Raw genomic sequence first — 15,059 nt, 5'->3', positions numbered from 1 at the left:
ACACAAAAAAAGTAACGCAAGTCAAGGTAGGCTTTATACACTGTACACTAAAATTTGGGGAAATATAAATTTACCCACATCTTAAGAAACATTTTGTGTTACCACTCTTCCAGAAGAAAAATTTTCTCTTATCAGAAAGTAACGTCAGGGTCGAAAATCTGAGAAAATAGCAACAAGGAAGTGAGCAAGAAACAAATATTTGAGTGACGTCACCGAAGGGCGAACCGTGTTTCTTGATTTACGGAACTGGGTACGGGCTGATGAAAAAAAATTATGGCGGTGTTTCATAAAGATCCATGTGGAGTTATTTGTCTTTTTATAACTTATTCCGCGGTGTTTTATGCAGATTATTGTATAGTTCAACACGTCGTTCGTCCCACATTAACAGAAAGGTAAGTTTTCTCTAATTTATTGCTTTAAGTCTCATTAAACTTTCGATTTTCTCGCTATATATATTTAAAAGAGGTCGTCGACACGATCATCATAAATTGTATGTTTATACGAACTTATTAAATCATTTTAATTTAAGAGTCGCTTACCCTATGTATAATTCTCTAATAGAGTCTTATAGAGAACAATTTTTATTTATACGACAGAATCAATCTTTCAGAACTTCAAAAATGCGATCAATGTTATTTCAATGGAAACGTCAGGTTTCATCAAACAAAATGCTGATACGTCTGTTTTTGCGAATGAAGACGAGGGTAATTCTCGTGATTTTCATCAGAGCTGTTTATAATAATATTAAACTTGCATTTTAATGATGTGTAATCAGTTCCAAGGCTAAGATGGCAACAAAAGTGTTTGGAGGGTCTTGAATTATAGATACTTTAATAGTAATATAATATAATAGAATTATAATGATAGTAATAATAATAATAATAATAATAATAATAATAATAATAATAGGAACTGTATGGGGGCCTCTTTAGTATTAAGTCTTAGTGAGTGGCACTAGTCTTTTCCTCCGTCTATGAAGCAATCTGGTTGTCAAGCTGAGATTTCAGCATGGCTACCCTTCATTTGTGAGGTTTGAAGCTTCCAAGGTCACCAAGAGGATAAAGTGAAATTTTTTGTCAATTAAGCTCAAGTGTTTATTCAGGAAAAGCTACTGTGACCACTTGCAAAGATATTGGTTACATGGCCACCATCTGTCCTTGTAGGTACACATCCTAAAGTTTTTCCAAGGTTCTGGGAGATGAGATCTAAAAAACCAAACCAGGATATTAAGCAAGCAAACATGTAGAGGCCTATGATTAACACAACCAATTTAATCTGAGTGTCCAAAGATCAATCAGCGATGATCATACAAAAGCAAAATATTGGAAATTTGTGAAATTAAAATACTTGAAAGTTTTAATGAATAAACATCTGACTCTTTTCTCCTATAAAATTTATTAATCTCCTTGTGGCTTCTATTTGTTTTCAGCATCTGGGGCAGCTTACATGTTTGTATATTTAATATCATTGTTCTACTTTTGACAATATCTCATGTGAGAGCATCATTTTCTGATCCAGGTGAGATGGACTCTAGTAAGGCAAGTTAATTTGGCTTTGTCAACTGAGTTGATGTAAATTGGCCAGTGTAAATGGTTTAAAGACTTTTAAACTCTTTACGCTGGCCAATTTACTTTATCAACTCAGTCAATAAGACCAATTTATCTTGTTATAATCTCCCACAGGCACAGCATCACAGTTTCTTTGTAAACTTTCCCCCTTTATTCTTTGGTGAGGCAGTCACTGCAGGGGCAGATCCAGGAATTTTAGATGAGGGGGGTCCAAACTTCGGTACAGAAAGGTCTGTTGGACTCTTATGAGGCAATTACTTCTCCTCGACACCCCCCACACCCCCTCCCACCAGTCGCTGTTGCACGTTATAATTCCTTGGCCGCTTATTGTTTATTCATTAATTAAAAAAATCAGCCAGTTAAAAAGTGATATACAATCCTGTCGATGTAAGAATTTCAGTCTCAAAGTTGTAAGCGTCAGGTCTGATGGGGGGGGGGGTCCGGACCCCCCGGACCCTCCCCCTGGATCTGCCACTGCACTAACTCTCCTCTTTTGTCTTGATGGCTATCAGGGGGAATACACAAAATAGCTCTAGGGTTCTGTCCCGGAGGAGGTTTACATGTTTAAGCCCTGACAAAAAAACTGATCCCTTAACTCTTTAACTCACAAGATCTGATTCTAAGTTCGCCCCTCTAAATGCTATGCATTTCCTTGATTAATGTTTTATTGGAAGGTGTTCTTGTATGAATGATCAAGTCAGCTATAGAGGCCACATTTTCTCTTGAAAATGGCTCTGAAGTCTAATTTTTAATTTTTTGTTTACATGTAATTCTGTTTGCATCTCCTTTTAGGAGTGGTAGCCCGACCCTCATCAAGTCTTGATTTCTCGGAAATAAACAAAGCAAAAACTAAGCAAACAGAGGTGAGCAATTAGTAAAAACTTAGAAAACTACCTTACCTGTTAAAATACTTCAATTTTTTCTAAAAAGAATTGAACAAAACTGCAGTCAATGTTTCAAACTAAGAGGATTACTTCTTTATGGTCAGGCACTTTGATATCGATCTGCACACATTGAATGTTTTAAAAAAATATCCTTTATCCTTACAAGTACAATGCTAGCACTTTAACCTTGAGAGAAGACAGCAAAGTACCAAGAAAAAGAAATAATTTGAATATATCAACAAAGTTGAAATGGTAAATTGGCCACCGTTAGGGTTATAAAAGCTGACGTTTCGAGCGTTAGCCCTTCGTCGGAGCGAATAGAGGATTTGTGGATTTTGTGTGTGCTTTTAAAGGCAGAAAATGGAGCTACGTGATTGGTGGGAACATGGCAATGAGAAAAACACAAATAAATTAGTGCATTGAAAGGCGTTCGTTGATACCTGCTTTTCATTCCACTAATTTATTCGTGTTTTTCTTATTGCCATGTTCCCACTAATCACGTAGCTCTATTTTCTGCCTTTAAAGCACACACAACCCACAATTCCTCTATTTGCTCCAACGAAGGGCTAATGCTCGAAACCTCAGATTCTATAACTGTAACGGTGGCCAATTTACCATTTCAACTTTGTTGATATATTCAAATTATCTCATTACCCCCACCGATGCAGCGCCAAACAATTTCTTTAGAAACTATCAGCCTTTACCAAGAAAAAGAGGTTATTAACATGAAAAATATCTTGTGACTGTTTTAGAATGAAAATGAGTGGACAGTCTGTGCGAAATGTGAAGCATATCGTCCTCCAAGAGCACATCATTGCAGGTAGATATGCCAGATGTCATGCAAGGGAAATTTTACAAGGGCCATAAACTGAGAACCTATTGCATCATGATTGTCTTCATGTTGCTGGTTTCAGTCAGTCAGTAATTAACCCTTTGACTCTCAAGAGTGACAAGCATCTAATTTCTCCTTACAATTAATCACCCCTGAATCACACAGTATGGTCAGGAGAATTAAGGAAATGATCACCACATAAAGAAGCTATTGATTGTTAAACAAATTCTCCTTGTCAGCACCTTGGAAAATGTGTAAAGAACAGTATGGAGAATATTCATACTGATGTCAAGGTGTAAAGGATTAAAACAAGTTTAACTTACTCTACAGTGAAATTAAAACTTAAGGTAGTAACGACATGATTTGCCATCTCTGTTGTAGGACATGTGGAAGGTGCATAAGAAAAATGGATCATCACTGTCCTTGGTAAGTACACTGTACTTGATGCATTTAACAAACTTCATTTCAAGCCTACCTTTCTTTTATTAGTAAGTTATATCATTTTGCCTCCAATTTTTTTCAACTTTTTTATTGAAACCATTTTTTCCTTGACCCCCAGAGGCTTAAACTAAACCTGATTCCCACTGTGTGTTCCAGTTACCAAGAAGCAAAATATGATGACAGTTTATTTTTAAGGCACTTAAGTACTATGTTGTTTTCTCTTGTAGGATCAATAACTGTGTTGGAGAAGCTAATCAGAAGTATTTTATTTTATTCCTGTTTTACACAGGTAGGAGATTTCTAAACTGTTTGGACATCACTAATTTCATTCAGACCTTTTTTTATTAAGTCTTTTTTTCTCTGTCAGTTCATGACATGTTCAGTGAACATTTAATTCAGATTTCTAAAAAGTGTTGAAAAAAGAGGAAATACTGCTTGCTTTCTAATTACTCTTACTATGGGTTTGTATGGATGAAGGTTTGTAAAGACAGTTGAGTATATTTTTAATAAAGTTGTCCAAACCCTCAAGTATACAAGATATTTTATCTCATGTGATTACAACCCTCTTTATTTCTCCCAACTTCCTTGGTGTTTAGATGATACCACGTAAATCACAGAAAAACTGTTCTATTACTGATAAACATTAAATACACATATTGGTATCAAATGGGAGACTTAAAGACAAAATGGGAATGATACTTAAGGAAAACAAACTTTTTTACTTTAATTTAATTTGGACAAACCAGTGCCAGTAAAAGCCTTCTATGGACAGTTGTGACCACAAGCTTTCGGAAGATGCAGCTGACCCTCATTGGGTCAATCCTCTTTGTTGTTAACATTTCTTTTCTTAGTACCTCATCTTACCTTCTAGGTCTAGCATCACTTTACTCCATAATTCTCACAGCTGTGTCCTGGACAATGGAATGCAATGGCTGTACCAAAGATTACGAGAAAAGAACACGATTGTAAGTCTGCCTCGCAAAGAAGCAGTCAGTAAACAATTGGTTAAAATATAAGAATTTCATCCAACAATAATCATTATCACATTGATTACAGAAAATATGTGACATCCCACTTAAATGTGCATTTAAGAAATAGTTCATAGACAGATAACTTTCAATCTTTTAAATTCATAATTTGTAACTCTCCTTCCCTAAACCCTTTGACTACCAGAAGTGATTAACACGTAACTTCTCCCTATAATATCCATTCGTTATTCAGCAAACAGGTGATGAGAATACTCAAAATATCAGGTAAAGGTTGTTATCTTGATTGAACACCAAATTCTTGTGACCAATTTAGAGGAAATGTGGCAGCTGAAGGGGAGAATTGATAATCAGATCTTGGGTGTTAAAGGGTTAACACTCTTGAATGAGGTTTCCTTTAAACTTTAAACTTTAATTATAAATACTCCCAAAAAAAGGTTTTACAATAAAATTCTAACTGTCGCTCGATCATTCATTCATGGCAAGTTTCAGGACTTTTTTAAAGGCCTTTACAGATGTAACATTTCTCAGGTCTTCGTCTAACTTGTTCCACAGAGATATTGCTCTATAGGCAAAGGACCTTTGGCTGGTAGCTGATCTGAATAATGGAATGTCAATCTTCTCATTATTACGAGTTATGCGATTATGTAAGAATTTATTTTTTAAGAATTCATTCCTTAAAAAATGAATTCTTATTTTCCTTTCTGTATTCATTGTAAGTACACATTTTCTGTCTCATCATCTAACATAACACTGTTTGTTTATTTTTCAGAATATACACTGTAATTCTGATGATTGAAGGTGTTTTGTTTGGTCTATTTGTCCTAGCCATGTTGTGTGATCAGGTATGTCCACTGATCACCATATTATGAACAGCACATCTATCACTACAAAGCTAGTATTTGAAAACCTTTGCCAGTTCCAAGCCCTTTGCCAGTTCCAAGCCCTTTGCCATACAGTAGAGTATGTTCCAATGTAGTCTGATACAATAATGCAACAGGCTGAAATTCAAGGAGAAATTTACTGAGCAATGACTCTAGAAGATTTGACCTCTGTTGCAGATTTGCAATGACATATCACTGATATTATGGTAGGGGTGACTGGTCAGAGAACCTGGGAGATATCCTTAGCAAGTGTTTTTACCTTTCCTGGACCTGACCCCGCACAGAGTTATGTATCTATGTAAACTTGACATGACAGAAGCTGATTCCTGACAACCTGAATCAACTAGACTTACTTGAGTGAGTTGTTAACTATAATTTCAGCCTGGTATTGCATCAGTTGAGATTTTCCTCACTGTCTTTTGCACTTCAGTACTCAGCTATCACAGGTGACCTCACAGCTGTGGAACATGTACAGCGGCAAATCAGAGCAAACCGCAAACCAAGGAGTGCTCTCTTAGCTGAAGTGTTTGGAAGAGGTATTTTTCTATTTCAATATAATGTATCTACACATAGAAACATAATATCGTCATTATTTTTATTATGATTTTATAATTACTACTATTATTGTCACTGTTATTATTATTGTTATTATTATCATTATTATTATTATTATTATTATTATTAACATTATTACTGTTCTTACTAGTGATACCACTACAACTGAAACCTTTTTCCTGTGCAAAGTAATGTGGTAGTAGATTTTTGTACTATGTGATGCCTCATGGTTTATTTTAATTTATTACACAGGTGGATTTTTCATTTGGTTCTGTCCATGTTCTTCTCCTCCCAACCCACAACGGTCAACAGCATCAGAACGCTATAATGTCTGACCGGCATGGTTTCAGAAAGAACAAAACAATGAAGAAGGAGAATCTGGGATCCTTTCAGAAGTCATGAAGTTAAAGCATTTCCTAACTTCATTTGTGGAGTGTAAACCTACCCTCTCACATAATTATGACAGCCTTTATTAATTCCCAGGATCTGACTTGCATTTCTCCTATCCACAGCACTTTTCATGTAGATCAGTTAATTTAGGTGTTACATTGAGATATCACCCTCAAGCTGACAATTTTGTATATTTTCATTATATGTTTCCTGGATAATGTATTGCTGTGGAAAATTACTAATGAACCAGCATAGAGCTGAAGGTTGCTGAGGAATTGCTTTTCCTGTGATTTCAACCAAAGGACACACCCTTTAAAGTTGACCATAGTTTGACCAGCCCATGGATGCATTCATTATCATGCATTGCAAGGTCATTACAATGATTGGCATTGTCACTCTGAATTTTTTATTTGTCCCATGCTTGTGATAAGACAGAAAATGTCTTTCTCTAACCCAGTTCTTGTATCAACACAAACAATGCAAAAGAATTGCTTTAATTTCAAATTTTGCCAGTGTCAGTAACTTTAAATGAAATTTATTTTTGTTGTGAAGATCAGTCTGACAAATCACCATTACTCCAGAACAAAATACATTTTAAACAGAGATACATGTAACTCTAATCGTTGTAAAATAGTTATCCAATTCAGCTTTAAAAGTGGCAAATACTGTTTTGTAAAACTTATTTTCAAAAAAAGTGCATACTATGACTATATTTATTTAATGAGATAATTTAAGAAACTAGTCATAAATTTTTCACAAAACAATGCATAGTATGGATCCCATTCACTTTTAGTAACAGTACATTATTAACACATGTGCAAAAGTGCAAATTTCAAGACTGCAGGTTGTCACTGTGTTTTATTTTAAGACTTCTTTGATATGCAACAAGATCAACTAATTAATTTCTACATTATTGTCAGCGCCCTTTTTGATTGAGAGTTGCAAAACCACAACCAAGGCCATTGCAATGGCTTCTCAGAAGAAAGGGAAATACCTTTAAGACCCAATGAATTCTTAATGTAAAAACAACCAACTGCCTAAAGGACGGGAAAACGCGGGCAACCAAGTTGTAATTGGTTTTGGATTTGCATCCGATTCGTTGAAAGAATGGCACGAGTTTTTCTAGACCAATCACAGAGTGAAGTGAAGCAAAGCCAATGCAAACCTGGATTACTTTGGACTTTTAACTCAAAATTCCTCCAAAAGAAGCTTTGTATCAACTTGACTTCACTTTTCTCTTGTGGTATGAAAAAGTTGGCTGAAAGAAGAACCTGTGTGCAATCCATTCTCCTGATCCATATTTCTCCACCCATATGTATAATAAGGTTGACAAACTAGCTTGCAAACGAAATTATTTTCAAGTTTTAAGGTTTGTAAAGGTAGTAAGCCTTTTCCTCTGTTAAAAACGCTAAGATACAATCATTTTTAAATATTTATCTTATACTGTTATTGTGAGTAAGCTGAAGATTAAAAAATGTGACATGAAGAACAATTTTGATACATCAGAAAACAACATGTATTCCAGAACACGATAAAGAAATTATACTATTCAATGAAAACTCTACCAGTAGAACCCTAAGAGTGACCAGCATTTAATTTCTCCTTGTAGTAATTCATTAAGGTTGTGAGAATAAATGAATTGATCGCTTATTCAAGAAAGAGGCTTTGATTATGAAATGAAATCTGCTCGATGTTAGGTTCGAGGGGTTAAAACGATAGGAAACTCCAGCTATCAACTCAAAAGATTTTGTAGTTCATACGTATGCACTCAAAAGACGTGTCTTTTTTTGTAGCCCAATCGTCTGATTATATCAGATATTTCAACTTTATGTATGTGATAAAAATTTGGTACCCCAGGTACCAAAGTTTTATCAAACATGCACAAAATAAAACACAATAGTAATTTCTGTTGTGATACACATTAAATAACTCTATACACAGTCTTTTTTTTTATATAGACGATGGTAACAAGGCCATCACTCATCATCATCGCCGTGAAGCGTGACTCTTGCATTTTATCGTATCATGACTTGACAACTTTCGTTACAACCAAAAGAGTTCTATATCTACATTGGAAAAGCAATATTTCGGAAAGCTCCTAGACTTTAAGTATATCAGAGTACATTGTGCTTGTTTAGTAGACAAAGCGTGATTTTCTTAGGAAGGAGCACGCCATGCTCGCATTGTCCTTAAAGCTAGGTCATTGCACCTCTTATAAGCGTTAAGTTACGTGACGAACAGTATTCTGAACCATATATACAATGTGCCAAGAACCCGTCAAGATATCTCAGTTTATATAAAAGCTACTGTTCTCCAACATGTAACAGTAATCGCGACTCGTGATTTACCAGTCGAGGCCACCCCAGTTCGAGCGGTCCGAGTCAACTTAGTGGGAAGCAGCTCACCAGGAAGTCCACTGAGGCCAACTATTGTGCGAATGATCCGTATCAAACTAATGGAAACAGTTAACGAGGAAAGTGTTCCCAAAACGGTGCATTACGTATCGCCCACGGGGGGAAATATATAGATCCTGTACGAATTAAAAACTGGACATGAGATTCGATGTAATAGGGATAAAATCACAGCTTGAGCACCGAAGTTACCGTACCTGAGAACGCTAAAGTGACCTCAATGATGAAGACATTGAGGTTTTTCCTTCTCTTCCTGTTTGTTCTGTCATTCAGCTTTACACTCACCGTCAGTGATCAATGCGAAAAAGACAGCTGTACAAAAGCTCTCATTCAAACGTTGGAGGGCACAATAGATAAAAGGTTCAGAAAACTTGAAGCTGACATGGAAGTGATCATTCGTGGATTAAATCTGTCGCAGAATTTACAAGGTATGAGTGTCAATCGTTCGCGGAATTTGCTTGTTTAAAACTTGTTTCAAAGAATGAGTATCTCTGCGACATTCACTGAAAACTCAACCTTAAGTTTAACAGGACTTATCATCTGCTTCTCGTTCAAATGTGTTTGGTTTGTTCTTGGTATCATGAAACATTGCTTTACTCTCTTCACAGCTCCATCTGGGTATGCAACTTGCAGAGATATTTACCTCAATCACGGCAAGTAAGTGTTACTTAAATTATTGACGAATGTAAAGAAGAACCAATAAAGAGTGCTTTTAGGTAAACTTATTGTATAGTTGTTCGATAAATTTGCGCGAGGCTTACATGGTTTCGTCAAATTTTTCTCTCTCATCTTCGCCCAAGAGCCCGCCTTTGGATGCCAATATTTTATTCACCCCGTTTGATCGAGACAATAAGCGTTTCTGCCCAAAATGTCGACGGATTTATGGATGTGTCTAAACAGTTGAGGATCGAAATTCCTCTTTAGTGTAAAGTTTTATGAGTCCAAATAGTCAAGAAACGATAAATTCCGTAACATTTAATTGCGAATCTTGGAAAATCTCCTATAGTATATCAGTCTTATTATCTACCTATATGCGTCACAGATCACTAGGGAACACAGCTTACATGCTCCAGACTGACACAGGAACAATTCCTGTATATTGTCACATGACGAACGATGGCATTGGTGCATGCGGAGGTGGAGGATGGACGCTGGTCATGAAAATGGATGGCCATAAGGTAAAATGGCAATACAATTCTATTCACTGAATAAGTATGTATGCTGTTAACTCTTTGCTGGGAAAAACTTTGTATGGAAACCATGTTGTGGAGTTCTGATTTGCCACTAAATGACGTCGGCCGTTTTCTTATGGTGTCATAAAATATTCAAATTTTGATTTCTGACAACATCAACCCGCTTCTGTGTTTATCATCACGTATACAGCTCGTTCAGTTGACACTTGTCATTTTTCATGTGAACAGCTGTAAGATAAGAATTGTCTGTGCTCAGTTATGAGGTCTCCTTCCATGCCTGCGCTTATGACAACGGCAAACAACAAAAGTCAACTCTAATTTTGTTCACGTTTCCTATAATCCTCAAAATCACGTTTGAATAAAAATTGGAAACAATTCTTTTTAACAGTGATTTAATATATTTCATTTTAGCTTCAGTTATATTGAGGTAATTTCAAATGTAAACACTGTATGATAAAGGCGACACAAGTCGCGACATTTCAAACATATATTAAAACAATACTGCGTTGAAGCTAATTCCAAGCAATAAAGATAAAAAAACACCTTTGCAAATTAAAGTTAAATGTTGAAACAAACAAAATTGAATTCGTAACAATTAACTTCTGCCTTTTGTCTGCGTTAATTTTGGCAACTAAGTGTTAGTCAGTGTTTACGCATACAAAGAATGATCTTCAAGTCTATCATTTCTAACTTGTTGCATGCCAATTGAGGCTGATCTTATTAGTTCCAAATGGCTCGCGTTCAGTTATACACCGAAGCTGGGTTCCTGTAAGTGCAAAAATAGTTCATCTCATTCCGAGGTAGCAATGTGAAAGGAATCCGTAGCGGGCACTGCGGTCTTCTTTAGCAAAATAACTATCACTCCAGAGCGAGGATTTATTTGAAGGAAAAGCCTTTGCTTTTCATGATCAAATTGAGTCGGTGTCCTGGTACATTTAATTCTTAGGAGGATACATTCTCGTTTTCCGTAGGTATCCCTTGACAGTTGTCGCCGTACAATACAATACAGTACAATGTTCTTTATTTTGAGAGGGTAGATACATGATTAACCCAGTAAAGAGTTTTCTAACACATGGCCCTCTAATAAACCCACCCAACCCACCCCACCCCAGGGGAGGACATCCATCACTCCGTAATCTCGTCTACATCCATCACACGGTAATCCCCAACCCTGCAGGAGACGGGACCTCCATTTATTCGTCCCTATCCGAGAAGACTGGAATATCTAACCATTTCTTGATGTTATAGAAAGGCAGCAAATTCTTCTCAATTATTTTAAGACCCTGAGTGTTGGCCCGGCCGGACCAACACTCAGAGAACCACTCGCAAGAGAACCACTCGCGATTTCCAAGACGCGTGCGACTGAGCGGGTCGACGTTTCTTCTTGAAATTAATTTTCTTGACTTTCTCTCTCTCTCTTTCTCCCCAACAGAAGTATCTCCTTCCCCTGAAAACGAGCCATGTTTCGTTTGAAACATAAATGGGTGTACTACATCCTCTCAGCTAGATTAAAATCCAAGTGGAGAATTTAATAAGTGGCGTCCTCTCGCCGCTGTTCTCCTTGTTTACATCCACTTCAGCAGGGATATAAAATTAGCATGTTTGACTATTGCTACGTCATAACAAAGATGGCGGATTTCAATTTGAAAATGCCGATTTTTGGAACGTAATTTCTCGCAACTAAAACGCTTTTAGCACAAAAGAATAGCCAGTTAGGACAATGCAAGCAAGGATTTTTTGATATAAGTAAACTTTTTCTAGACCGTACTTTCCCTTTAAGAAGTTTAATTTTTCTCAATTGTTATTTGCCATAGACGTCGAGTTCAACCTCTTTAATGAATGAGAAGCAAATGAGTCAATCAATCAATTAACGAATTAATAATTGAATGGCTGCATGACTGAAACCTTTACTGAAATATCAACTGGAAAAAACAAAAGGCGAAATGAGCTAACATTTATGAAATAGAAGTTTTACGATAATAGAAAAAACGATTTGAAGAATGTTTCCAGTCTACTTATCTGAAAACCGTATCCTAACGCATAGTGATGTGTCAAGGGAATGTTATCATTTGAGTCAGTTATTATCATTATTTCTTTCACTTATTCAGAGATCGTTTCATTATGATTCTCCCTATTGGACCAACAAAGCAGAATTTAACCGTCTCGGAGGTAAGACTGGGTTCGACTCCCGTGAAACCAAGCTACCGACTTATTGGAACGCATCGTTTTCTAAAATCTGCCTTGGAATGAAGGTAGACCAACAGTTAAGATTCGTTGTGATCAACAAGACTGCTAACTCTCTCTACTCACTAATTGCTGACGGAAAGTACCGTACAACCTCACTTGGTCGCGACACGTGGAAGTCGCTGATTGGTTCCCAAGCTTCGTTGCAACCTCACTGCAACAAGGAAGGGTTTAATCCAGAAAGCGGTCGCGGCAAAGCCTGGCCTAAAGCAAGGATTGGTATCCTTGGTAACCAGGAAAACGAATGTCAATCTTGTGACTCAAGGATTGGTTTTGGCACAGGGAGCCCAGGAGGAATACACGATGACTCCAATACATGCGGGAACGAGGCTACACACAGTGCAGATAATGGGAACAAGCACATCAAAGCCATGGGGTACATCCTGGTGCAGTAAAGCATCTCTTAATGTGATTTATGAATTATTCACTGTAACTCTTTGATTTAGTTATGAGGTAGTTGTAGAGGTTGAAAGCTAAGAAATAAAATCAGTAATGTTCTCAATACGAATGTTCAGAGAACTTTTGGTGGTTTCGCCCTTTTGCAAGTTCGCCTCCACCTATACCTATACTAGTTTCCTTACGCAAAACAAGTTTCTTCTCTGACGAAAGTTCGAATTTCTTATTATTAGTTGATATACACGGTGATTCTATTTTCTCATCATTGGAAGTAGGTTCTTATATCAGTATGGATAACAATAGACTGTTCTCAGGCGCGCGGTCTCTTGCTTTCCCTTAGGCTATCGAAGACTTGTACAATCCTCCCGGGCAAACGCCCTTCATATTTCTGTGAGCGCTGTGTGTGTGCGTGCGTGCGTGCGTGCGTGCGTGCGTGTGTGCGTGTGTGGAGGGGGGTCCTTCACTTGCATTTTAGTAACATTCGGTGGTATACCGGGTTGTTTTGCTTTTTTGATTATCTCTTTTTCAGGGCAAAACGGGAATCACATGTATTCGTTGACCTCCCCTTGGTCGCACCCTCTAGAAAAGAGTTCTCCACAAATTGCTTTTTCTGCCCGACATTTCGTCAACTTTTCGTACATTTTAAACCAAAACCAACCGCAGATTCAGGCAAAATTACCACTCAAAAGTTCCCTTTTGTCCACGATATATAGATTTAGGTCTAGAACTCTTTTGTTTGTAACGAAAGTCGTCAAGTCATGATACGATGAAAAGAAGGGTCACGCTTCACGGCTTCACGGTTCACGGTTCACGCTTCACGGTTAGGGTCATGCTTAACGGTAATGATGGTGAAAGTGATGGCCTTGTGACCGTCGTCTGTAACACAAAAAAACATTATGCGAGTATAGATTTAAGGTGCACCACAACAGAAATTAGATACCACATTTGTTATCAAATATGAACAGTATAAAACACAATGGAGTTGAAATATCTGATATAATCGGACGATTGGACTAAAAAGAAAAGACACGTCATCTACGTGCATACTTATGTTTTACAAAATCTTTGAGTAGATTTTTACCTCGGCTTGCTCTTGCATGAAAGTGAACTGTACTCGGAATCCTTTTTTATTGTGAGCATTCTAAAGATCGTTACATCTCTAAATCTCGTTCGATTGCTGTCCCTTCCTTCTCCTCCAAACTCTGTTTATATACACGCGTTGATTAAATTGAATCACGAACTGATTAAGAATCCTTAAGTATCGGTCCGCAACTCGTTTGGTATTCAGAGTTATCTGTTTTTGAACTGAACGTAAATTGGTGTCTCTCTCTATTGGTAATCTCAAACATTTGGTTTGAACCTTTGTTGGTTTCCTAAATTGAAAATTCTCGAAAATTTGGAAGCGAGCTATGGGTTTGACAACTATCGAGTGAAAATTTACAAGTCAAAGGATTTGTGTTTTCTTCCGCGTAATTTTGTCAAAATTAATTTATTTGTTCCGTCACTCATGAATGCATTTTCAGTTTTCTTAAATACTCACTTGTGAAGCAGAAATAACTGACCTAAATACCAGAATTATGTTCGGAAACCGAAAGTTTTAAGCAGCGATAGACTTAATAAAAGAATAAAAAAAAACAGAGGTTCTTGAAGATATCGCGAATGGATATTACAAAGTGAGAGGTTTAAAAAACGGTGATATTTTGCTAGGGAGACGGCGTGAAAATTTTCGTGAATTGTTGACAAACTTACTACCTTATATTAGACAGTTCAAATCCAATCAAACACTAAATTCGAACTTTTTCTGATTTGATCGGCTGAGGTTAACACTTTTCATCACGATGTCCTCGCTTGTTAAAGTTTGCTTTACTGTGTTCATCTTTTACGGTTTGTATGTTAGTCACCTGACGACTGAAGTGGCAGACGCCTGTGCTGAAGCGCTTCGATCCTTAAAGAAAACGATGCTTAAAAGGTTTGAGAAGCTTGAAGACGGCATATCCAATTGTTGTAGACCGCCACCAAAAGGTAAATCAGTTGGTGCCTTTTATTTGCTTCAGTCGATGGTGAAAGTGAAGTGTTAAGATGTAGAAGTGATCTACGCTGTTTCATTGATACACCAGTTAAGCTCTAACTAGTTTTCATTGTGTAGAAATGATGGTAACAAATAAAATGGGGAATGGTATAAAAAAGGTGTCACTCTCTCTACTTTACTGTTCCGTCTCTTCGATTTTTCCGCATAAATTGGTACAGAAACCCCTTTCAAGTTTTCAAGGGGCGA

The 15,059-nt window shown here is 37.0% G+C and overlaps 2 protein-coding genes across 2 annotated transcripts; both read left to right on the top strand.

Annotated features, from left to right (window-relative positions):
• The first annotated feature begins 229 nt into the window (after positions 1-229).
• Positions 230-7,391, top strand: LOC111332144 (palmitoyltransferase ZDHHC3). Its single transcript, XM_088728199.1, has 10 exons — positions 230-392; positions 1,430-1,518; positions 2,361-2,431; positions 3,205-3,272; positions 3,666-3,710; positions 3,953-4,014; positions 4,597-4,690; positions 5,484-5,556; positions 6,026-6,131; positions 6,403-7,391. Exons 1-10 carry the CDS (start codon positions 274-276, stop codon positions 6,483-6,485), a joined length of 810 nt encoding a protein of 269 aa, XP_088584325.1. The 5' UTR covers positions 230-273; the 3' UTR covers positions 6,486-7,391.
• Positions 7,392-8,329: 938 nt separating this feature from the next.
• Positions 8,330-12,892, top strand: LOC111319727 (putative skeletal organic matrix protein 5). The gene is made up of 4 exons (XM_088728198.1): positions 8,330-9,379; positions 9,560-9,608; positions 9,994-10,129; positions 12,253-12,892. The coding sequence occupies exons 1-4, from the start codon at positions 9,172-9,174 to the stop codon at positions 12,781-12,783; spliced, it is 924 nt and encodes a 307-aa protein (XP_088584324.1). The 5' UTR covers positions 8,330-9,171; the 3' UTR covers positions 12,784-12,892.
• Positions 12,893-15,059: the final 2,167 nt, after the last annotated feature.

This window comes from Stylophora pistillata, chromosome 7, assembly GCF_964205215.1.
Source record: "Stylophora pistillata chromosome 7, jaStyPist1.2, whole genome shotgun sequence".
Taxonomy (NCBI): Eukaryota; Metazoa; Cnidaria; class Anthozoa; order Scleractinia; family Pocilloporidae; genus Stylophora; species Stylophora pistillata.
This window is presented reverse-complemented; position numbering and strand designations above follow the sequence as displayed.